Source organism: Vombatus ursinus, unplaced genomic scaffold (genome assembly GCF_900497805.2).
Source record: "Vombatus ursinus unplaced genomic scaffold, bare-nosed wombat genome assembly UNPS02012709.1, whole genome shotgun sequence".
NCBI classification, from domain to species: domain Eukaryota; kingdom Metazoa; phylum Chordata; class Mammalia; order Diprotodontia; family Vombatidae; genus Vombatus; species Vombatus ursinus.
In genome coordinates, this window is record NW_020952487.1 from 1,669,395 (window position 1) to 1,694,328 (window position 24,934).

The 24,934-nt window shown below is 35.2% G+C and overlaps 1 protein-coding gene and 2 pseudogenes across 1 annotated transcript; 2 read left to right on the forward strand and 1 right to left on the reverse strand.

Annotated features, from left to right (window-relative positions):
- Positions 1-6,753: 6,753 nt before the first annotated feature.
- On the forward strand, positions 6,754-15,284 carry LOC114040091 (olfactory receptor 6C1-like). Its single transcript, XM_027858083.1, is given in 2 exon segments — positions 6,754-6,773; positions 14,312-15,284. A coding segment is annotated over 1 exon segment (957 nt). The 5' UTR covers positions 6,754-6,773; positions 14,312-14,327.
- A 5,243-nt stretch (positions 15,285-20,527) lies between these two features.
- Positions 20,528-21,390, forward strand: LOC114040108 (annotated as a pseudogene).
- Positions 21,391-22,286: 896 nt separating this feature from the next.
- On the reverse strand, positions 22,287-23,517 carry LOC114040109 (annotated as a pseudogene).
- Positions 23,518-24,934: the final 1,417 nt, after the last annotated feature.

Below are 24,934 nucleotides of genomic sequence, written 5' to 3' on the forward strand. Positions count from 1 at the left end.
AGCTAGGTGGTGCAATAGATATAGTACTATCCATGGAGCTAGGAGGCCCAGAGCTCAAATCTGATCTTAGACACTTAACACTTAGTAGCTGTGTGACCCAAGGAAAGTCACTTAACCCCAATTGCCTTGGAAACACAAAAAAAAATAAGTCCACTGAAAACTTGTGGGCAGGATTATGACAACAAGAGAAGCAGTAAAGTTCTAAAATGCACAAACTAAAGAAAATGAAAGATAAGCAGTTATAAGAATGTTAGAGTAATGCAGAAGCACTGAAAGGAGATTATCCAGTATTAGTAGAAGGTGCAAAAGAAGGTAGGTAGAAAGTAGCCTCATTCCACAGGCATAGAATTTGGCTACAAAAGGAAAAAGGCCCTGAGAGATCTCAACCTCTACAACAGGAGTAAAGGCTAATAGAGTTGACCCAGAGCCCAACCCAGGAGGAGAAAGATCCTGAGCAGAGCTTAGTACCAGGTAGCCCTAGGGCCCTGCCATCGTGAAAGAAAGGCTACAATAGCAGGATGGGCTTAGAGCCTTAACTAGTGCAGAATAATCAATGAGCACACAAGCAGCCTCTGTCCAACTCTGCATGTGGAAGGCCTGAACCACAGAAGATGATAAGGTCAAATAATTCCTACAGAAGTTAGAACTTAGTCTTGGGTATCACATTCAGGACCATGGTGGCCTACCTACACTGTTCAAGAGTAAAGGATTGAAGTTTTACCTAAGCACAAGTCTTTGATCCAGACACTGAGACTGGTGGTATGAGCAATGCTCCCCACCCCCACCCCAGTCCAATCAAAAGATAGCATAGAAATAGTTTGTATTGAGAAACACCTAAGGGTCAAATCCACGACAGTTTTCCAAACAGAGGAGAAATAATATAAGATTCATCATATTACCTTAAAATTAGTAAAGAGAGCAAAAACAAAAAAAGTAAAAAGCTTGAATATCATATTTCAAGAATTCATAAATTGCACACATTTCTTAGAACTAAAGAGAATATATAAACAATATACCATTAAAAGAAACCTAGAAATAAATACTCCCAGAAACATCATAGGCATAATTCAGAGTCTCCAGGTCAAAGAATATAAACGTTCTTTGCATTCAGCAAAATAAAGAAAGCATTTAAGGGCAAGGAGCCACAATCAGGATCACACAAGACTTGGTAAATTCTATAGTAAAGGAGCTGAAACAAAATTTACTATGCTTCACATAAACTAAAAAAAGGCGGTGGTGGTGGTGAAATAGTCATAATTTTAAATAAGGCTACAGTAAATATAGATATAATAAAAACTGATAAGCAGGGAAACTGCATTATGCTTATACATAACCAATCAATAGAAATACCTAATTTTATGCACTGAATAAAATGTCACCTAACTATTCAAAGGAAAAGTTAATTGAATTGAATCACTTCAACTTCACCCGATATAAATTATCAAAGCAGCTCAGACAATAAATTAAATAGAAGATAAATTGATATTAAACTATAGAAGTGGGAGCCTCAATATGCCTCATATCTAAATCTAACAAAATTACAAACAAGAATGAAGGACCTGAGTAGAATTTTAGAAACATTAGAAATTATATTGTTCTGGTGATTTCTGAATGAGAACACAAAGAAATTTTCATACCTCTCAATCTTGCATTGCACTTTTGCAAAAACTGACCATGTGCTCTGGCAAAAATGTCTCACCAAAATTAAAAAAAAAGTAGAAATATTACATACATATTTATTGATCACAATGCAATAAAATTATATTAAATAAAAGACATTTGAAGAAAGAATGAAATATTAGTTTGTGACTAAATAACTTAAAACTAAAACGTTTTGGGTCCAAAAATAAATCATATAAGCAATAGAAGTTTTCATCAAGAAAATAACAATAATGAGATATCATTCCAAAACTTATGGAATGAAGCTATAACAGTCAATGGGGAAACTTTATATTTTAAATACTTTCATCAACAAAACAAATCAATAAATTGGACACACAACTGAAACAAAACAAACAAAAAAACTACAATAAAAATAAATTCAACCTGCCAACAAAATGACAAAATAAAAATTCTCAAAACCAAAGAAGAGAATAAGAAGACTGAAAGCAAAAAAAGTGAATGAATAAATAAAAATAGAAATGGTTATTTAACCAATAAAGAATTATGTATATTAATTTCTTTTTAAAAAGTAAAACAGAAATGATCAGTATCAGAAATGAAAATAAATTAACAACAACTGAAGAGAAAGGAATCTATCAGAAAGTCTTTTGCCAATTTGTATGTGAACAAAGTTAATGGATTAAATGAAATTAATTCATATTTGCAGACATGTAAAATACCCAAATTAACAAAACAGATAGACAATTTAAATTCCTTGATGTCAGAAAAACAAATTTTAAAAGCCATAAATGAACTCTCAAACAAAAAAAAAATTTTCAGATCAAATGAATTTACAACTGAATTCTCTAATTCAGAGAATAGTTAATTCTAATGGTATATTGACTATTCATAAAAATAAGAAAAGAAGGCATCCTTTCAATTTCTTTCTCTTTTATAACTATTTTACTGATAGCAAAAACAAGGAGAAAAACAGAGAGAGAAAACTCTAGACCAGTATTCATAATTCACATTGACATAGGATTTTAAATAAAACATTAACAAATATGCAATAATATCATAAGATTAGTAAACCATTTTAATATTATAAATAATAAAAGTATGATAACAAAATATACATTTTAAAAGCTTTTGACATAGTTGAGCATCTGTTTCTGTTAAAAACACCAGCTATAAATATATTTTTACTTAATATTTATCTAAGAACAAAATTAAATATTATGTGTAATGGAGAGAAGTTAGAGGCCTTTCTGATAAGATCAGGGGTAAAGCAAGGATGTTCATTGTTGTCATTAATAATACTAGATATGTTAAGTATAGCAATAAGATAAAAAGAAATTGAGAAACTAAACACAGGCATACAAGAAACAAAACTAAAGCTTTTTCAGATGACATAATATCCTATCTAAAAAAACTTTAATGATTCAACTAAAATCGAATGAAACAATATATTCAGCAAAATTGTGAGATATAAAATAAATCCAAAGAAATCCTCAACCTTCTTGTACCTAATTAAAAAAAAACAGGAAGACTTAGAAAAAGAAACTTCATTCAACATAATTACAGATATATGAAATATCTAATAAAACATGTTTAGTAACTATAAGAATGCAACTAGAAAGCTTTCTATAGAAATGTATAGACTTAAATAATTAGAGAAATTGTCATTGCTCAGGGATAGGACCTGATAATATAACAAAATGATAATACTACCTAAATTAGTTGACTTATTCAGTGTTATGCCAATTCAACTATTAAAAGATTATTTTACAGAACTAGAAAAAGAATAAAATTCATTTGTACAAACAAAGATCAAGAACATAAAAAGAATTAGCAAAAATATTGGGAAATAAGAGGACCTAGTAGTGGTAGATCTTAAAGAATAATGCCAACAATAATCATCCAAATGGTTTGGTACTGGTTCAAAAACAGAGAGATCAAGCAGTAAAACAAATTATAAAATACACAGAAGTAAACAAACTCAGTGTATGATAAATCCAAAAACCTCAGTTACTAAAATAAGGATTCATTATTTGATGAAAACTATTAAAAAATTGGGGCAACAGTATGGCAGGAATTATAGACCAACATCTCATGCTATATACCAATATACACTCAAATTATATAACTTAGACATAAAAGGTGACATCATAAGATGTCATATCATAGAAAATCATAGAAGAGCAAGAAACATATTACTATGTGGATCTATGGTTAATAGGAAGGTTCATAAAAAACACACAGGGAATAGATAGGATCACAGAAAGTAAAGTGGACAATTTTGATGGTATCAAATTAAATTTTTTATTCAAACAAACCCAATAATTTTAAAATTAGAATGGACACAAGTACCTGGGGGAAATATTAGCAGTAATTTTCTTTTGAAGATCTCTTACCCAAGATATATAAGGAAATGATTCAAATAGAATAAGAGCCATTCTCCAATTGATAAATAGCCAAAGAATATGAAGAGATAGTTCCCAAGGAACGAAATCCAAGTTGTCAGTAATCATATAAAAATTCTCCAAACAACCAATAGTTATAAAATTCAAATTAAAGTAACTCTCATGAGATACTCATTAGACTGGCAAAGATGATAAAGGCAGAAAATGACAAAAGTTAGAAATGCTATGGGAAATAGACACTGTTAGGAGAACCTCACTCTTTGAACTATCAGGGAAACCATGAATTGGTTCATCCATTGTGGAAGCAATTTAAAACCAAGCCCAAAACATCACTAAATTGTTCATACCCTTTGAAACAACTATACCACGACTAGGCTTATCCCCCAAAGAGAGAAAATAAAATTACATCTTTCAAAGATGTGAAAAGTTATGATTTATTGTATATCAATAAATTAAATTATTTTATTTTTTGACAAGTAATTAATATGCTACTACAGGTTCTCACAAATGATGAGTCCATTTTTGCTAAGATGGGTATGATTTATGAAATAGTAATTTGGGGAGAAATACAGAAACATTTCAACAGTTTTGATATCTAAAGCAAATAATACAAAAATACATTGCCTACTAATTATAACTATTATTAGATCCATGAGCCCTGCAGCACAGCACCCTCTTATTCTTCATTAGAGACCCCTCTGCTCTGTACCCATGTACTCAGTGTCAGGCTTTCAAACCTAAAGAAGCAAATGGACCTTCACTCTTATCTAATTTCATCTGGGATGTCAAAGGAAGAGACAGCAGGAAGCTGGACCACTCCCATTTTAAAAAAAAATTCATTGAGCTTAAATCATTGGTCCTGAATAAGCCTAAAAGTGAAGAGAGAGATGAAGTTTAAAGGAATGTTCTATGCAGAGAACTATTATGATTCCAGAAGACCAATGAAACTCAAGGGGAAGAATAAGACATACATTTTCAGGTATGAAAATGCCTGTTTGTTACAAATAGGTTTTGCTTTTCCTTTTTTTTTCTTTTATTAAGCAACTACTTTGTGCCACAGAATTTAGTAACTGCTAGAGTTGGAAATTAGGAAAAGGAACAAATTATAGCCTCAAGGATCTTACAACTTAATGGAAGAAGATAATACACAAAAAGAAGCTGAAAGCTGAGGGTATTAATCACAAGGGAGTATCTTGGGGCGTGGGTGGGAAATAGTGTTCCATGGAACCAAAGCTGAGCAGAGCTACTGATAGAAAATGGACTTACTTGAAAGGTTGTGAGCCCTCTATAAAGGAAAGCTTTTGGAGTCTACTACTCTGCCAATCAGAGCGGGGAGACAACTGAGAGAAAATTGAAACAACTAAGCAGGAGTCATTGATTTTTTTTTTTTTTTAGTTTTCAGAAGAGAATCAAAGCAAAACCAAAAAGAAACATAGATTAAAAGTAAAGCTTAAAAATAAAAATGTTTTATGTAATAAAGTTTTGCAGTTTTGTATGCAGTACTTTTTTGGGGGGGGTCAACCTTGTATGTTTATATTATTTGGGGTTTGTTAATTTCATAATAAAAAAAGTTAAAAAAAATAAAGAGAAGACAGAATAAAGGACCAAGGGCAGAGGCTTGGAGAATACCAATACAATGAACTCAGTACTTGGATGGTAATGCATAGGATTACCTACAAAGGAGGTCAATAAGATGAATGTAACAGTCATAAAAAGAATTATGAAAGAGGAATTTCAGGAAAACCCCTAAGGTGAAAGAACGAGGGTTTGAAAAGTTATTTAATTCAAATGCAAAACATTATCTTTATGTGAACAGGAACAATCCTCAATGATGAAAACTCCCTCTACCAACAAAGATTGTAACTTAATTTTAGCTTTGTAGTTGAGTTCAAGGGAGCTATCTGAGGCACAAAGAGAAGGGTTCAGAGTTAGGCCCAGGCACATTACTAACCTATGGCAGAGGGTGGATTTGACTCCATATGTTCCTAATTCCAGTACTGTACCTCTGTCCAACATTCTTTGCTGTTTCTATTGTTGTTATCATGGGGTGCATGGGATGTTCAGAGATGATTAGCATCTCTGCTGTGAAGGCATGTCAAGCCTTTTTCAGGTCTGCTTATCTATTCACCTTTGGTGTCCACTTTCACCAACCCTCACCTGTGGCTCCAAAAGCTGCAGCATGCACTGTGGACATACCATGATAAAATTATCTCAGAAGATGTGCGAAACCAGGTTGAGGATAACTGACAGGCCTCAAACCCATCTGTGAGTTAGGAGAATGTCTACCCCAAGCATGTGAAGATTTCCCCTGGAGGAATGGGTAGATGAGAACAACATATTTCAATGATCACTAAGGTGGCTGAAACAGGTCTTGTGGAATACTTAGAGCTTGGTGAAACACGGAAGATTCCAATGTCATCAACTGCATCCCAGGTCATTGTCAGTCTCTTAGTTTTTGTCTTACCACTGGACATTGATGACCCTAGAAGAGAGAGTAAGGCTGACAACTTTGTGCAACTCTGTTTCACTTAAATCCAATTCGCAAAAGTCAAGACATCACTCTGTGTTGTCATTTGTCCTCTTTAAAAAAAAGGAAGGACTAACAACACTAGTATCATTAGTATCACATTGATACATCTATTCTATCTTATTTGTCTCTAAATAAATAGTCCTCTAGAGTAATTCCAGATTGCAGAGCAGATAAATTTTGAACTTTGATACCCTACTCATTGCTATGAGATTTTGACTGTATTCACTAAAATAAAACAAGAGAGAAAGAATGGAGAGAACAAAAATATAGGTTATGGGGAAGGATTTATGGAGTTTCTCTTAGGAACTGGAATCAATTCTTTTGTATTTGACACTACACAGCAGATCCCCCACCCCCCCACCAGGGAATTATCATTGTAGGAAGTAGGAAATGGGATTCTTGTGAATTTACATAATTTCTGGTAATAAGGAACATTAGAACTTGCCCTGATAGTCAACTAGCTCCAGAGAATTCTGGACAGGGGCATTATCCCATAAGATTAACTAATTAATCAGTTGGATAGTTTTGGAAATAACTAAAGATTCCCATTTGGCCACCTGCTTTATCTATCCATAGGTATTTAGCTTGCCAAGAATATTTTTTTGGTCTCTTTGGGCACTGTTCCCTAAGCTTCTATTTCCAAATTATGCTAAGGTGGATTAGGTTTTATATTCCTTAGTGTCTTCTGAACCTGCCTCTGCATGACCCCTTTGCCCTCTTCAATGAATTAATTCTCCTAAGCAGGTATCAGTCATAGTAGAAAAGACATCTTCTGTATTTCTAGAACGGCATAATCAGCATTGAGAGTTCTGAAGAACCTTACATTCTCTCTAGAGTTAACATATTTCCCAGAACTAAAATCAGTAGAATGTCTCTGAATCTAAAAGACAAGGTTGTATTTGAATGGCTAGGTAGAAAATGGTTCAAGACATGCTCCCTTGGCTGACAATGAACAGGAGTCTCAGAGAGTGTCTGAGGAAGCATGTACGTATGTGAGAGGTAGTGGGCAAGCTTGGCCACATAGTCAGCACTAATTCATTACTTCTCAGCTTTTAGGCAAACTATGCAGAATATTTTGGTTAAATGTCCAGTAATAACCTATCAAGGACTGCCCAAAAAAGTAAGTATATTTTTAATATCCATTTTTCTCCTTTCCATTGGTATTGTAGCAAAACTCTGTCTGTGTATATGTGTGTGTTCCTTCTTAAATATGACTACACATATTGGCATGTCCTCACAAAAGCAATTTTATTCATGGAATTCACAGAATAAAAATCAATTATGATCTCTAGTGTGTCATTTTCTTCTCAATTGCTTATTTATTAATTCTGGTCTATGTAGAAATAGTTTTGGAGATTGTTATTGTTTATCCTTTATTCCATTGGATCATAGATTTAGAGCTGGAGAGTCCTCAGAGGTCATCAGGTTCAATCCTCTTAGTTGTTTAGGTGAGAAAAGTGAGAATTACAGAGGTTAAATGATTTCCTTAGGTCAAACAAGTATTAAGTGACAAAGCCAAGATTTGGATAAAAGTCCCTTGATCCCCAATAAAGTATTCATTTCACTATAACATACTGCTTCTTATAAGAAGTATCATAAACTTTCAGAAAAAGCTTATTGAACATGACTGTGGATTTAGAATAAGAAGGCCTGGCCATAAATCCTTTCTCAAAGGAGCCATATGATTCAGGACAAGTGACTTCATCTCTCTAGAACTGTTTCTTAATGTTTGAAATGAGGAAAATGGGCAAAATGATGTCAAAGTTCTGTATCTGTTTTAAATTATAGAACACCTTAACTGAATTTAAATAAAATGTACATATACTGGGAGTTTACAATTCCCATCTTGATAGGAAGAAAGAGAAATAAACTTTCACAAAGGACTTAAGAAAAGGAACTTTCTGAAGTAATAATGAAGAATGTAATAAAATAACCTAGTAAAAACCAATCACATAAAATTCATTAGGATCACCTGAGAACTTGCCTTTCTATCAGATGAATAATAATAGATACAAAATTTAAAGTGGTTATTGCTATCATTAACCTGAAGTAGTGACTGTCCAAAACATAGAATGAAATCACTGCCCGGAAAACTGACAAAATAAGTATATATCTCTATTTTTTCTTCAATGATCATACTATGTACCTAATTATTTTTTATTGAATTGAAATTGAATCCTGGGGATATCATGAAAGAAAAGGAATGCAATGATAGGGAGTTTTGTAGATTTCTTTGGTCTTCATTTTTTAAAAATATTTTCTAAAGAAGCTTCATAGAAGAGAGTCTTGACTACACCATTATGCATGAGAGTGAAGTGACTCTAACCTTCAAAGTAATTATGGAAGCTATAAGAGATTCCCATAAAGCTTAGTATAAAGCGTGACTAAGAGAATAAGAAAAAAAATTAAATAGAACCAAGAAACAGTGGAGGTCAGTTGATTTCAACAGGGTAAGTGGGCATTCAGAGAAAGGCCATGAAAAGTAGAGGAATTACAATGATGAAGTGAAAAACCAGTTCAGAATTTATTAAGGGGGATTGTAGAATTATAGATTTAGAAGAAGAAGGGAATGTAGGGTAATCTAGTCCTATCCCTTCCTTTTACAGATGAGGAAAGTAATATCCAGTAGGTTAAATGACTTGCCCAAAATTATTGAGGCAACATAAAGATACACAATGTGATTTGAGCAATCAAGGTTCAGGATACTATGTGTACTCCAAGATATCTCCTCCAGTCTAGCATCTCAGCATTGCCCTTCTTCTTATATATGTGCTCTTAATTTCCCTCCACCAGAGTCACTCTGAATTTCAGAATAATGACAGTGTTACTGTTTCTAGAATGCCACTGTTAAAATGACAATAATAGCTTAATGTTATCTAGGAAATGTACAATCTTGTTACTTACTTTAGGTAAGACTGAACATTGATGATAACATGAAAGAATATCATGTGAAGGTGCGAACTAAGTGATCTCTTAAGTTTCTTCCTTCTCTTAATCTGTGATCTTATGATTGGAAGTCATGATAAGAAAGAAGAAGTTTAGGAAGAGTAAGGCATTCAGAGAGATGGAAATGATTAAAACTAGCATGTATATACTAGTTAAAATGTGTAAATACTTTATAAATAGTCCTCAAAATTCTGGGAGATAGATGCTATTATTATTTCCATTTTATACATAGCGATACTGAGGCAGACTTACCCAGTGATTAAGTTTCTTGCCTAGGGTCACAGAGCCAGGAAGTTTCTGTGCCATATTTGACTACAGGTCCCAAGTTCTATCCATTGTACCACCTCAATTCCTCAATTAGTTAAAAGAAATTATGATAAGATAGAGGGATGTAAGAATGTTTGAACATAAAAGAGGAATGTTTTTGAATGGGTAATAGAACCTCATCATCATGGCTGCCAATATCACCACCCCTCAGCACTTTCTGCTCTAACTTCATTTTCCTCCCTCCACAATCTCAATCCTATAGATTACTCATGGAATTCCATCCTGTCTTTTCCCCTCATATCCCTTGAGGGTTTGCCCTATATTCCTATTTGCCTGCTGCAGAACAGAGCTGGTGGAAGTCATAAAACTGAGCTGTTGCTAATATCTGGGATATGACTATCCTTGTATGTGACCAAGATAGAAGAGAAGAGTTGTCCATGAGATTTATGATGATTGAGGAACTGGGAAGTTGGGGCATTTGAGCAATACTTGTACATACGTATGTAGTGATTTATAATTAAGGAAGTACTAATATCTCTGATAAGTAGAAAAAAGTATGTAATAAAATTTGAAGCTTTTAAACTTCAACTCCAGAATTAAATAGTGTGTATAATATTGCAGCCCATGTCTAATCTGCTGAGTAAAGATACACATAAGACAAAGCAAGGAAAGAAATAAATTTTCATATAATGTTTACTATGAGGTAGGCACCATGTTGAGCACTTTTTTATGAGTCTTTTCTCATTTGACATTCACAACAGTCACCATTTCACAATTGAGGAAACTGAGGTTGAGGGTCTTGCTTAAGATCACACAACTAGTAAGTGTCTATGGTGGGATCTGAACTAAGTTCTTATTGATCCCTGCCCTTGTTCTGTATCTACTGCTATAGTATATGTTTCTTAGAGAGTGAGAAAAAAGAAAGTAGAGACACCTACTTTAGGGAAATGAATACACATCATTTCCTGAAGCTGAAAGTGTGGAGTAATATAATGCTTAGGTATGTGTCCCAGACATTAGTTGGCAGAGGGAAGGAGGGTTTTAGAAATGTTTTACTATTATTCTAGTATTTTCTAGTCAATGAGAATGGACTTCTTGAGGGCAAGACCAATGTCTTTGACTTTCTTTGCATCCTTAGCAGTAAGCACAGTGCCTGGTGCAGAGTAAGCACTTAATAAATGTTTATTGGTAGGTGATTGATAAATAGGAAGAGAGAGGAGAGGGAGAGGAGAAGAGAGACAGAGAGAGAGAGAGAGAGAGAGAGAGAGAGAGAGAGAGAGAGAGAGGGAGAGAGAATCAGACAGACAGATAAATAGACAAATTGATACAAGTACAGGCTACAGAAGGTGTGTGTTATAATAAAAACAACTCCTTATTATCCTTGTGACTGAGCAATCCCTTCAGCTCTCTGCTCAGTTCCCTCATCTGCATAATAAGAAGTAAATCAGATGATCCATAAAGCCTTTCCAACTTTAAATTCTATTATCTAACATCCTACACTGGTAAACATTTTAATTCCTTTTATATAAAATTTCAACTGAAACTATTAGGAGTTTTAGCCTTCCTTTTCGCCTTTTATCCCTCACATAGAAATTCAATTGTGATTATTTAAAATAAATTATTAGAATAAACTCCCTTTATAGAAATTCAGGTTATTTTGAACTTTACTGGAGAGCATGTCATTATAGAGAAAGATTCCTGTAGTACAATTGTTTTGTATTTAAAAATAAAGTTAATAAATTGGAGAAAAGTGATAATAGTGAAAGGAAGTTAAGAAGTCTGCTCCTAATCATACATAGCTTCCTTGGCTTCCTAGAGCTTGGTCAGATCTTCCTTTTTGGTTTTCTTAACTCCTTTTTGTCCACTCTTCCTGGAAATATCAGATAGGTGATGATAACAGAAAATTAGAAGTGTAGATGACAGGAGAGTATGTCCTTAATTTCATGGTTACAGTCCAGTAGAGGTATATGGAATATATAAAACTGTAAAGTTCAATATGATACATGATAGGGGCATCAAAGATGCACAAATTGCATTTGAGTTGGAGGAAGAAAAGTTTATTACTAAGAATAGAAGAGTATTATTATCCCCATACAAGTGGGGAAACTGAAGCAGACTTAAATTGGACATAATGTAATAGGTTGTAACGGAGGAGGGAGAGGGAACCAGGATATTTCATACATGAGGAAGGAGGATTTTGAGCAAAGTGCGAAGTTTGAGGCATATTTTGAAGTATATGCTAAGTTGTTCTAGCCTGGCTAGAGGGTACCATATGATATTATCAAATAGTAAGTATTTCTGTTCTTTTAATATCTTTTTTATCATCTTTATGTTGGTATTATAGCAAAACTGTATGTGTATATGTGTGTGTGTTCCTTCTTAAACATATTGATATGTCCTCACAATAGCAATTATATTTATGAAAATAACAGAATAAAAACCTAATGTGATCTTTAATTTGTCATGTTTATTCTCAACTGCTTATTAATTAATTCTGTCATGTGTTGGAAGTGTTTAGAAGTGTTTAGTGACTCTTTGTCCTTTAATCCATAGGATCATAGACTTAGAGTTGGAAAACCTTCAGAGGTCATCAAATTGAATCCTCTTAATTGTTTAGATGAGAAAACTGAAGAACCAGAAAGGTTACATGACTTTCCTAAGGTCAAATATGTATTCAGTGACAAAGCCAAGAAAGGATGAAAGTCCCTTGACCCTGAATACAACATCCTTTCCACTATAACCTATTACTTCCAATAATGAAGAATTAAAAAAACCTTGAGTAAAAGCTTACTAAACATGACTAGATCATTCCTCTCCTTTCCTTGGAAAGTGAGATAATATGGATTGAGAGAGAGCCAGGCCTTAAGTTCTGTCTCTGCCACTTAGAAACTATATAATGCAGGACAAGTGACTTCACTTCTCTAGAAATGTTTCTTATGTTTGAATGAGGAAAATGGCCAAGACAACCTAAAAATTATGTTTCAGTTCTAAATTCTAGAGTCCTTTCGCTAAATTCATAGAGACAGACAGAGAGAGAGATAGCGAGAGAGAGACAGAGAGAGAGGGAACAGACAAATTGATGATAAATTGGTAGACAAATGGATCAATACCAGAAGTACAGGCTACACAAGGGATATGTTGCAGTAGAAGCATCCCTAGATTTGGGTATAAAACAAATGTTTGCACCCAGATCTGTTCCTTATTATCCTGATGACTTTCAACAAATCACTTCAACTCTCTACTCAGTTTCCTCATCCGTAAAATGAGGAGTGAATCAAATAGTCTGTTAGTCCCTTTTCAACTTTAAGTTCTATTATCTAACATCCCACACTGGCAAACATTTTAATTCCTTTCATATAGAATCTCAATAGAAACTATCAGGAATTTTCCCTTCCTTATCACCTACCATCCCTCACATAGAAATAAATTCATGGTTTTTAATATAAATTATTAAAAAATAAATTCCCTTTATAGAAATTCAGATTACAGTGAACTTTACTGGAGTACACGTCATTATAGATAAAGATTCCAATTGTTTTACATTTTTTAAAAGCAAGTAACATGGGGAAAGTGATGGGAGAACTTGGATATCAAGAAGTCTGTTCTAATAAAAGTTTCAGGACATTCTGTCAAGATTCCAACAAATCGTCTCAACTTTGCTTTATACATAGCTTCACTAGGCTTCCTAGAGCTTAGCCAGATCTTAGCTTTTGGTTTTCTTAGCTCTCTTCTTTCATCATTCCTGGAAACATAGGATAGGTGATAACAGGAAATTAAAAGGGTGAATGACAGGAGAGGGTGTCCTTACTTTCATGGTTATAGTCTAGTAGATGAATATGGTATATACACAACTGTAAAATGGACTATGACACATGATAAGAGCATTAAAATTCACAAAGTATCATTCAGTTGGAAGCAGAGAAATTTATTGTTTACTAGAAGAGTAACATTATCCACATATTATAAATAGCCAAACTGAGGCAGACTTAAATTGGATGTCATAGAATGGGTTGGGATGGAAAGTGCAGAGGGGAATAGGATATTTCACACATAAGGAAGGAGGATTGTGAGCAAAGTGCAAAGTTTGAGGTATGTACTGAAGTATATGCTAACTTGTTCTAGCCTCGCTGGAGGGTACCATGTATAATATTTATAATACCTTGTATTATAAAATAAGACTAAAAAAGTAGATTGCTGGCCAATTAAGGATAACCTTAGATGATAGGTTAAGGAGAAAAAGAAAGTTCTTATTTCACTTGGAGGCATATGGTGCTTAACTGCAATCCACCTTGTATTTTATTTGGGTATATATCTTCCCAACTATGCTAAGCTCCTTAAAAGCATCAAGCAAGTCTTACCTATCTTTGTAACCCCATTACATCCACTAAATTAACAAAAGAGGGACTTGAAAAGATTTGAATAGCTGAATGAATTAATTCTAATACTTCATCCCTGCTCAAATTCCAGTATAGTCCATATATTTTGCAGATCCTTTCTTTTTCTAGTTCTGTTTCCTTTTATTTTTATTGTAGATCTATTAAAGAAGACAGAAAACAAACATGAAAAATCACACACAGGTGACAGAGTTCATCCTCTTGGGATTGTCAGATGACCCAGACCTTCAAATGGTTATTTTCTTCTTTCTCTTACTGGCCTACATACTCAGCATTGCTGGCAATGTGACTCTCATCATCCTTACCCTGCTGGATTCTCACCTCCAGACCCCAATGTATTTCTTCCTCCGGAATTTCTCCTTCTTAGAAATTTCCTTTACAACTGTCAGTGTTCCCAGATTCTTGGGAACCATTATTACTGGGGATAAGACCATTAACTACAGTGGCTGTATGACTCAGTTATTTTTCTTCATTCTCTTAGGAGTAACTGAATTTTACCTTCTAGCAGCCATGTCCTATGACCGCTATGTCGCCATCTGAAAACTCCTGCATTACACAACCATCATGAGCAACAGAGTCTGCACTTTGCTTGTCTTCTGCTCATGGTGGATTTCATTCTTGATCATCTTCCCACTACTCATGCTGATGCAGCAGCCTGACTATTGTGTTGATAACATCATTGACCATTTCACCTGTGACTATTCTCCCCTCCTACAGCTATCCTGCACAGATACACAATTTTTAGAGACAATGGGCTTTTCCTGGGCTGTGGTGACTCTTATGTTCACACTGGTGTTAATAATTCTCTCCTACATATATATAATTCAGACAATTCTGCGGATCCCATCTGTGAGTCAAAGGAAAAAGGCCTTTTCCACTTGTTCTTCTCACATGATTGTCATTTCCATTTCTTACGGCAGCTGCATCTTCATGTACATCAAACCCTCAGCAAAGGACAGAGTGTCTTTGAGCAAGGGAGTTGCTGTGCTTAATACATCAGTAGCCCCCATGTTGAATCCCTTCATTTATAGCCTAAGGAATCAGCAAGTGAAACAAGCTTTCATGGACATGATACAAAAGATCGTATTATCTTCAAACAAAGGAAAAGATTTGTCAACCTGAATAAATTGGTGCCTTCAGAAGTACAGATCTCTTACAGTCTGCTCAAGGTGTTGTCAGCTCCCTCTTATCTCTGTATCTCTTCATTTCAGATATATCAATGCTTCAAAACATTTTTTTTAATTCATACATAAAATTCATCCACCAAATTCTCTTCTGTTTAATCTGCATACACACACACACACACACACACACATATATATATATATATTGTCTAGTTCAACAAAATATAAGCTCCTTTAGGATAGGGACTATTTTATTTTTTGTCTTTCTATCCCCCACACATAGCACAGTGCCTCACACAGGGTGGTTAGATTATAAATTCCTTTTAAAAATATAGGTATATTATAAGTTCCTTTTAATATTTAAAAGTGGGTATTCCTGCAGTAATCTATATCACAATATGTCTGTGCCTAAAGAATTGATCGTTCAGTTGTTATGTCCTCTCCCAAAAATGAGTCATCACTTTATACATGACTTACTGTTGATAAATCTCTCTATTATGTAATAATAATCTTAATCAAAGCCTTTCTGGTTTAATAGGACCTAGAATCATAGAACATAAGATCTGCCAGAACTTATGTTACAATGCCATAGCATTTAACATGTCAATGTCACCTCCATATATAGATAAGGCTTTACATTTGGTTGCTTAGTGGAAGGTTGCTGTTCTTATTCAAATGCTCAAGTGAATTTGTAATCTCATCATTTGGGGAGTTTATGCCAATGATGCAGATTGCAATCCTTCCATGTCTGCCCATATTGTGGAATTCCTGTCCATATTCTCCCAAAAGATTTTTATATTAGGTTCACCCAACATGCTCGACTTCTTCCTTGCTTTCTCATGAAATCATCAAGGAATGATTAGAGCACACTGACGACTCGATATCCCTTACTTTTGCCACAGCACTAGTCCATCTTCTCTTCCTATCACAAATTTCTCAAGGACATCCTTTACTCATATATCTTTTATTTATTTCTTTTTTCTTTTTTTTTCTTTTTTTTCTGTGAGGCAACCAGGGGTAACAGACTTGCCAAGGGTCACACAGCTAGTAAGTGTCAAGTGTCTGAGGCTGGATTTGAACTCAAGTTCTCCTGACTCCAAGGCTGAAGCTGTATTTACTTTACCACCTAGCTGCCCCATTACTCATATATCTTTAAAGTCCCTTCTTGGTTATATATTGAAGCTTGATCACATCTATGATGCACCATTTTTTCTCTGTTGTGTGACTTCCATATACCAATATTCCATACAGCATCACTTAATACCTTTCCTCCTATCCCATTCACTAGTCTCTTAGGTGATGGAAGAGTCAGACCCTACCCAGCTCTCTCTGCATCAACCATTGGAGACTATGAGCTTCCTTCCCCATCTTCTACCAAGTATTGCCCCTATGGCTTTTTTTCTGTTCTATGGTAGCAATTATGTGGACATTTAAAGCAAGTGTGGACATTTGGAGAAAAATGTCTACAGTTCCTCTTCACATTCTTTCCTTCCTATTCCCCTAAATGTGATCCCATTCATGTCTCAATCCAATTCTGACCAACCCTTTCCTCTCTGTCCTCTGCAACTCCCATTCCATATTGAACATACTCTTGTTCATTCAATGTCTTTTACTCTCTTACACATTGCATCTATTAACCTTCATGTAGATCCGGTGCCACTCCAACTACACTTAATCCTTGATTTTCATCTCCAGCATGGGATTACATTTATTCTTTCATGCTAGTCCTAGAGGGGGAGACAGAAAACTCCTTGCACTTCATTGGCTTCCTTCAGTTCACCTTTCTTTTAAAGTCCACTCAATTAAATTTTCCCAACCAATCAAAATTATGGTAACTGTAGTATACCAGCCCTAAGATAATTCTTCCTCCTTTATAAAGGATTTTAACCCTTGGCTCACCATCTTCTTCTTTTGGCCTACCCCTTTTACTTGAGGACTTTAATATCCATGTAGATTTTCCCTCAAGCTCCCTAAACTGCCATTGTCTGAATCTCATTAAGCCCATGTCCTACTCCTTTACTTCCCCTAAGACATACTTAAGGATGACCACACACTAGATTTTGCCATTGGTGCACTATTTCCCTAATTAGAAACCTGACATTACCCTACCTGACCATAACCTCCTCTCCATAATCTCCTATTCCACTGCTTCTACTGCTTTATCTCTTCTAAACATATTCATCATCATCACGGCTTTAAACCCGCTACCACTTAGAATTTCTCAGGTCTTGATTCCCATTCTGATTTTACTTTATTCCCTCTAAAGGCTAACTTGAGTTAGCCTTTTCAGTTCTACACTGTTCCCTGCTCTTGAATCCTTTGTCCCTTTGTTCTTTTTTTGCCAAACCTTAGCCCAAGATTACTCCCATTGTAAGCCTCTTTTGTTCCTCATGAACTGCTGAGTGAAATTGGGAGGAAATCTCACAAGTGTATTAACTGGACACATTACAAAATCATGTTATTCAATTTCAACTTGGTCTTCACTCCAGCAAAGCAATAAATACTTTTATTCCTCCTTAAATGATTCCCTTTCTCACTCCTCATTGAAACTATTGCAAAACTTACATTTCCTTCTCTTCTGTTCTTGCTCAAGTCACCTACATCTCCTCCTCCTCCACCTCTCATCTGAAGATCTTACTTCTCTTCCTGGTAAAAGTTGTGCCTACTCAGTGTGAACTCATTGCTTTCTTCTCTTCATCTCAAAACCTCTTGTAAGTATCTTCCATTCTTTCTTCCATTCATCACTGTGTTCAATGAAGACTAGGACCTCTCCTTCCCAAGGCCAACCCATTTACATATGTGCTTTATCTTGCCCTCTCCCACCTTTTCCTTGAGATTTTATCTGCAATCTTCCCCCCACCTAGAATTTTTTATCTCTATCAACTGATTCTTTCTCTGCTACCTTCAAGTGTAATGGTCTCTTCTATCCTTAAAAAGCTTTCACTAGACCCTATCATTCTCTTGACCGATCATTCCATATGCTTCCTCCTTTTCTATTTTACCTTATCACATCGATAAGTTGAATAGAAAAGCATTAACCTCATGATAATCCTAAACGTGTGCCTTTGCCCTAAATTCAGAACAGAACTGGAAGAAGTCATGAAACTGAGCTGCTGGTAATATTTGGGATATGACTACCCCTGTTTGTGACCAAACTGGAAGAGAAGAGCAAGCCATGGGATTTAAGATGATTTAGGAACTGGAAAATTATCTTATTTGAGGAATATATGTATGTATGTATGTATGTGTATATGCATGTATATAGGTATATACGTACTAATTTATAATTAACAAAATACCAATATCTCTGATAAATACATGATGCTATTTAATAAGACTTGAAGCTCTTAAAGTTAAGTAATTTTCAGACTTAAAGAGAGTTTAAAATTGAAGCTTAGGTCAAGTAGGCTTAGTAAAGATGCACCAAGACAAAGAAATGAAAGGAATGAGCTTTGATATAATATTTGCTATGTGGCAGGCACTGTGCTAAGCACTTTTAATAAGGGCTTATTCCTTTGAGACTCACAACAGCCCTGCAAGGTAGGCTCTGTTATTGTTACCATTTTACAGTAGAGGAAACTGAGGTTAAAGGTCTTGCCTAGGATTACACAACTAGTAAGTGTCTATGATGTAATTTGAATCAAAGTGTTCCTGATCATTGCCCCAGTGCTCAGGAGAGAGAGGGAGAAAGAGAGAGACAGAGAGAGAGACACACACACAGAGAGAGAGAGAGAGAGAGAGAGAGAGAGAGAGAGAGAGAGTCAGACAGATAGACAGATAGACAAACTGATACTACAAGTACAGGCTACACAATATTTGTGTTATAGTAGAAACAGCCCTAGATTTGGATACAAAACAGCTATTTCCATCCAGATCTGCTCCTTATTATTCTTGTGATTGAGTAATCCCTTCACCTCTCTGCTCAGTTTCCTCATTTGTAAAATGAGGAGTGAATCAGATGATCAATAACGCCCTTTCCAACTTTAAGTTCTATTATTTAATATCCCACACTGGCAAATATTTTGATTCCTTTTATATAAAATTTCAACAGAAACTATTAAGAGTTTGTCCTTTCTTTCCTTCGTGTCCCTCACGTAGAAATTCAATTGTGATAGTTAATATAAATTATTAGGAAAATAAACTTCCTTTATAGAAATTCAGATTATCATGAACTTTGGCATGTTATTGTAAGAAAAGATTCTTGTAGTATAATTGTTTTCCATTTTTTTAAAAAAGTAAATAACTTAAGGGAAAGTGGTAATAGTGTTTGGAAATCAAGAAGGCTATTCCTAACACAGGCTTCAGGACATTTTGCCAAGGCTCCAACAAATAGACTCAACTTTGCTACATACATAGCTTCCTTTGTCTTCCTAAAGATTAGCCAGATCTTCTTTTTTGGTTTTAACTCCTTTTTATCACCATTCCTAGAAATATAGGAAAGGTGATGATAACAGAAAATTAAAAGTCTAGATAACAGGACAGTGTGTCCTTGATTTCATGAGTTCAGCCTAGTAGAGGTATATGGAACATACAAAACTGTAAACTTTAATCTGATACATAATAAGGGCATCAAAGATGCACAAATTGCATTTAGGTTAGAGGCAGAGAAGTTTATTACAAAGACTAGAGAAGTATTATTATCCCCATTTTATAGATGGTGAAGCTGAGGAAGACTAAAATTGGACATCATGGAATGGGTTGGAATGAAGGAGGAAGAGATGACAAGGATATTTCATACATAAGGAAGACAGACTGTGAGCAAAGTGCAAAGTTTTAGGCACATACTGAAGCATATGCTAAGTTGTTCTAGGCTGACTGGAGGATACCATGTATAAAAGATGTAATCATAAAATAAGCCTAAAAATGTAGATGTGTGGACAATTATAGATGACTTTAAATGACAGGTTAAGGAGAAAAAGGAAGTCCTTATTTCATTTGGAGGAGTATGGTACTTAGCCGTACTACCTTGTATTTTATTTGTATATATTTCTTCCCAATTATATTAAGCTCCTTAAAACATCAACAATGTCTGATTTATCTTTGAAACCCCCTTCATACCTACTATACTAACATAACAAGGAGTTAATAAATGTTTGAATGATTGAAAGAATTAATTCTAATACTTCTTCTCTGCTACATTTCAAATATAGCTCATATACAAGCTTTTTGTTCCTTTCCTTTTTTAAATTCTGTTTCCTTTTATTTTTATTGCAGATCTACTACAGAAGAGAGAAAACAAATATGAAAAATCACACACAGGTGACAGAATTCATCCTCCTGGGATTATCAGATGATCCAGACTTTCAAATGATCATTTTTTTCTTTCTCTTACTGGCCTACATACTCAACATTGCTGGGAATGTGGCTAGCATCATCCTCACCCTGCTCGATTCTCACCTCCAGATCCCAATATATTTCTTCCACTGGAGTTTCTCCTTCTTAGAAATTTCATTTACAACTGCCAATGTTCCCAGATTCTTGGGAACCATTATTACTGAGGGCAAGACCATTTCCTACAGTGGCTGTACGGCTCAGTCATTTTTCTTCATTCTCTTGGGAGTAGCTGAATTTGACCTATAGTGGTCACGTCTTATGACCACCATGCTGCCATCTGCAAACCCCTACATTATAAAACCATCATGAGCAGCAGAGTCTGCACATTGCTTGTGTTCTGCTCACGGTTTCACTTGTAATTATCTTCCCAGAAATCATTCTGATACAGCAGCTAGAGCAATGGGCTCATAATATCACTGACCATTACACCAGTGAGTATTATCCCTTCTTACAGGTATCCTGTACAGATACACAATTCTTAGAGACAATAGATATTTCCTGGGCTACGGTGACTCTCTTGTTTACATTGATAGTAATAATTCTCGTGTGTGTGTGTGTGTGTGTGTGTGCGTGTGTATTCCAGACAATTCTGCAAATCCCCTCTGTCAGTCAGAGGAAAAAAGGCTTTCTCCACTTGGTTTGCTCACATGATTGCTATCTCCATTTCTTATGGCAGCTGCATCTTCATGTACATCAAACCCTCAGCAAAGGACAGAGTCTTTTTGAACAAGGAAGTTGCTGTGCTTAATACATCAGTGGTCCCATGTTGAGTCCCTTCATTTAATTGTTTCAAGTGAAAGACCTTCATGGACGTGATACAGAAGATTGTATTTTCTTTAGACAAAGGAAAAAGTTGTTGAACTGAATAAAAAGGTGCCATTAGAAGTACAGATTTCTGACAGTCTTTCCAAGGTTTTATCAGCTCCTTCATATCTCTGTATCTTTTTGTTCCTGATATGTCAATACTTCAAAAGATTTTTAAATTTATAGATCAAATTCCCACACCAAATTCTCTTGTATTTAATTTGTATACATTTGTATGTAGATATGTTGTCTCTCTCAACACAACATATAAGCTACTTGAGGATATGGACTGTTTGATTTTCTGTCTTTATATCCCTAGTACATAGGATGGTGCCTCACATAAAGTAGGTACATTATAAATTCTTATTGGTCAACTGATTTTTAAAAGTAGGTATTCCCTCTACTAATTCATATCACAATACTTCCATGCCTAAGGAAATTGTCTTTGAATAGTTATGGTACCTGCCCAAATTGAATCATCACTTTGTTTGTTTTTTTTTGTCCCTCCCCCCATTTATTTATTTTTAGTTTTCAACATTCACTTCTACAAGATTCTGAGTTCCGAATTTTCTCCCCAACCCTCCCCTCCCCCCATCCCATGATGGCCTACATTCTGATTACCCCTTCACCCAATCTATTCTCCCTTCCATTACTCCCATCCTTCCCTTGTCCCCTTCCCCTTCTATTTTCCTGTAGGGTAAGATAGATTTCTATACCCCTTTGTCTATGTATCTTAATTCCCAGTTGCATGCAGAAACAATTTCTAACATTCGTTTCTAAAACTTTGAGTTCCAAATTCTCTCCCCTCCTGTTTCCAACTGTTTTGATGCAGATTCTTTGTTTTCAGGTTTTTCTTGTGTCCATTTAAGGGATCCTCCAGCATCACCATTTTCCTGTTCTTCATCACTATCACATTTTGTTTTTTTGCCCTGGAATTATATTTTTCCTTTATTGGGTGTGCCCTGAACAGCTTTACCACCTCCTCTTCCTTTTCCTTCAAATTTGTGACCTTTTGACCTTAACTTATTTAGGGATTCTTGTTGGTCTTCAATGATTTTTTTCAAAGCTTCTTTCTTCGTCTCTCTTTCTAATACTTCCCATGTTACATCTTTGTTTCTTAATTTCAAGTTTTCATTACTTGTTTCATTGACTTTGTCCAGTGCTTCTTTTGCCTTTTCTTTACATAGAATTATTCCCTCTTTTGCTCCTCTGATGAAGTCTATCCACTTTATTTCTCCTTGATTAGAGAAAAGTGTGTGAAAATCTTCTCTATAGATTTGATCATCTAAATCACCAGAAAATTTCAGCAAGCATACAATCTTTTCATCCAGAGATTTCAGTTCAGTATCTTCTGCTTACCTCTGTTTTTCTTCTTGCTCTTGTTTAGTTTTAGCTTTAGCTTCTACTTTATTTTGCTTCCTTTCTTCATTCTTTTTTGCAAAGTAATCTTCCTTAAAGAGTATCAGCAGCTCTATATCTTTGTATTTCTGTCCAAGTGTTTCTATAAACTTCTTGGCAGATTCAGCACTATCAAACACAACAAATATTGATTCCTTAAATGCTTTATGTAATGTTCTCCTCATTTGAATATTTTGTGCTTGACCTTTACCTTCTAACCATTCTTTTATGTCATTGAGGGTTGCATCTGTTGGAAAACCTTTAACATAGATGGATCTGTTTTTTACTTCATTTTTATATTTATCTGTTACTTCAGGGAGGGGTTTATTTGGAGATCTTCTGATTTTAGTTTTATCCTCACTAACTTCCATGAGTTCTGCCTTTGATTTCTTTAGAGCACTTCTTATCACATCGAAGTCTTTTGTTAGTTTGCTCAATCTGTCAGATTTGATCATTATCTCCAAAGATAACCAGCCATCATCTATTTTGATCTGTTCCTTTAAAATTTGTCTCACAGAAGGTTAAAGTCACCTAAATAGTATTCAATTTGTTGGCAAATTTTGGGCTCCAGATCAACCATTTTTTCACTGTCTCCATTCTCAGTCACTGTGGGAACCTATTCTATGAGGCTCAGGTAGGGTCTGTGATGCCCTACCATGATCCTTACAACCCACGAACTCACTAATCATCTCCATGTGGCAGTTACTATGTGATTCTTATCCATATTCTCCCAAGAGGTTTTTATAAGGGGTTTACCTAACATGCTTGAGTTCTTCCCAGCTTACTCATGGAATCACCAAGCTATGATTAGAGTACAGTAACTATCAAATAACATTCTTTGCTTTTGGCATGTAACTAATCCATCTTCTCTATCACAAAATTTCTTAATGGCATACTTTAATCATATATATCTTTAAAGTCTCTGGTTGATTATATCTTTTAGCTTGCTCATATCCACTATGGACCATTTTTTTCCTTTGTATGACTTCCATATATAAATATTCCATATCTCTCAATTCCTTTCCTTCTATCACCTCCTCTAGGCTCTCAGGAAATGGAAGATTTAGACCCTACTGAGATCTCTCTGTAACAACCCTTGGAGGCTGTGAACTTCTTTCCCCATCTGCCACCAACTATTGCTGTTATGGGTCAAATAAATTGAGCTTGTGAACATTTAAAGCAAATGTGGAGATTTAGAGAACTGTCTGTAGTCCCTCTTCATATTCTTTCATTCCAGTTACCCTCAATCTGATTCCATTTATGTCCGAATTCAATTCTTACCACACCTTTCCTCTGCAATTCCCATTCCACATTGAATATACTCCTATTCATTCAGCACCTTTTTCTCTCATACACACTCCATCTATTCACCTTCATGTAGACCAGGCTGTACTTGGACTACACTGAATCCTTGATTATCCTTTCCAGCATGGGTTTACTTTCACTCCCCCTACTTTCTCATACTGGTCCTAGAGGGAGAGGCAGAAAACTCCTTACACTTCATTGGCTTCCTTCAGTTCACCTTTCTTTCTAAGTCCACTTAATTATATTTTTTTCATGCAATCAAAATTATGGTAACTAGAATATACCAGATCCCAGGTCATTCTTCCTCCTTTATGAAGGATTTTAACACTTGGCTCGCCATCTTCATCTCCTGACCTACTCCTTTTACTTGAAGATTTTAATATCCATGTAGGTTCTCCTTCAAGCTCCTTGAACTGCCATTGTCTGAGTCTACTTAAACCCCATGACCTACTCCTTCACTTCCCCTCAGACACACTTAGGCATGATCACACATTAGATTTTGTTGTTAGTGTACTGTTTCCCTAATAAGAAACCTGACATTCTTCTACCTGACCATAACCTCCTATTCTACTTCTCCTTCTGCTTCATCCTTACTGAACATATTCATCATCCTCATCATGACTTTAATCCCACCACCATTCAGCATTTTTCAGGCCATTACCCACATTCTAATTTCACTTTACTTCTTCTAAAGTTTTAACCCAGGAGTTAGCCTTTTCAACTTTACACTGTTCTCTGCTCTTGAATCCTCTGTCTCTTTGCTTTTTTCTTGCCAAACCTTAGCCCAAGATTACTCCCATCATAAGC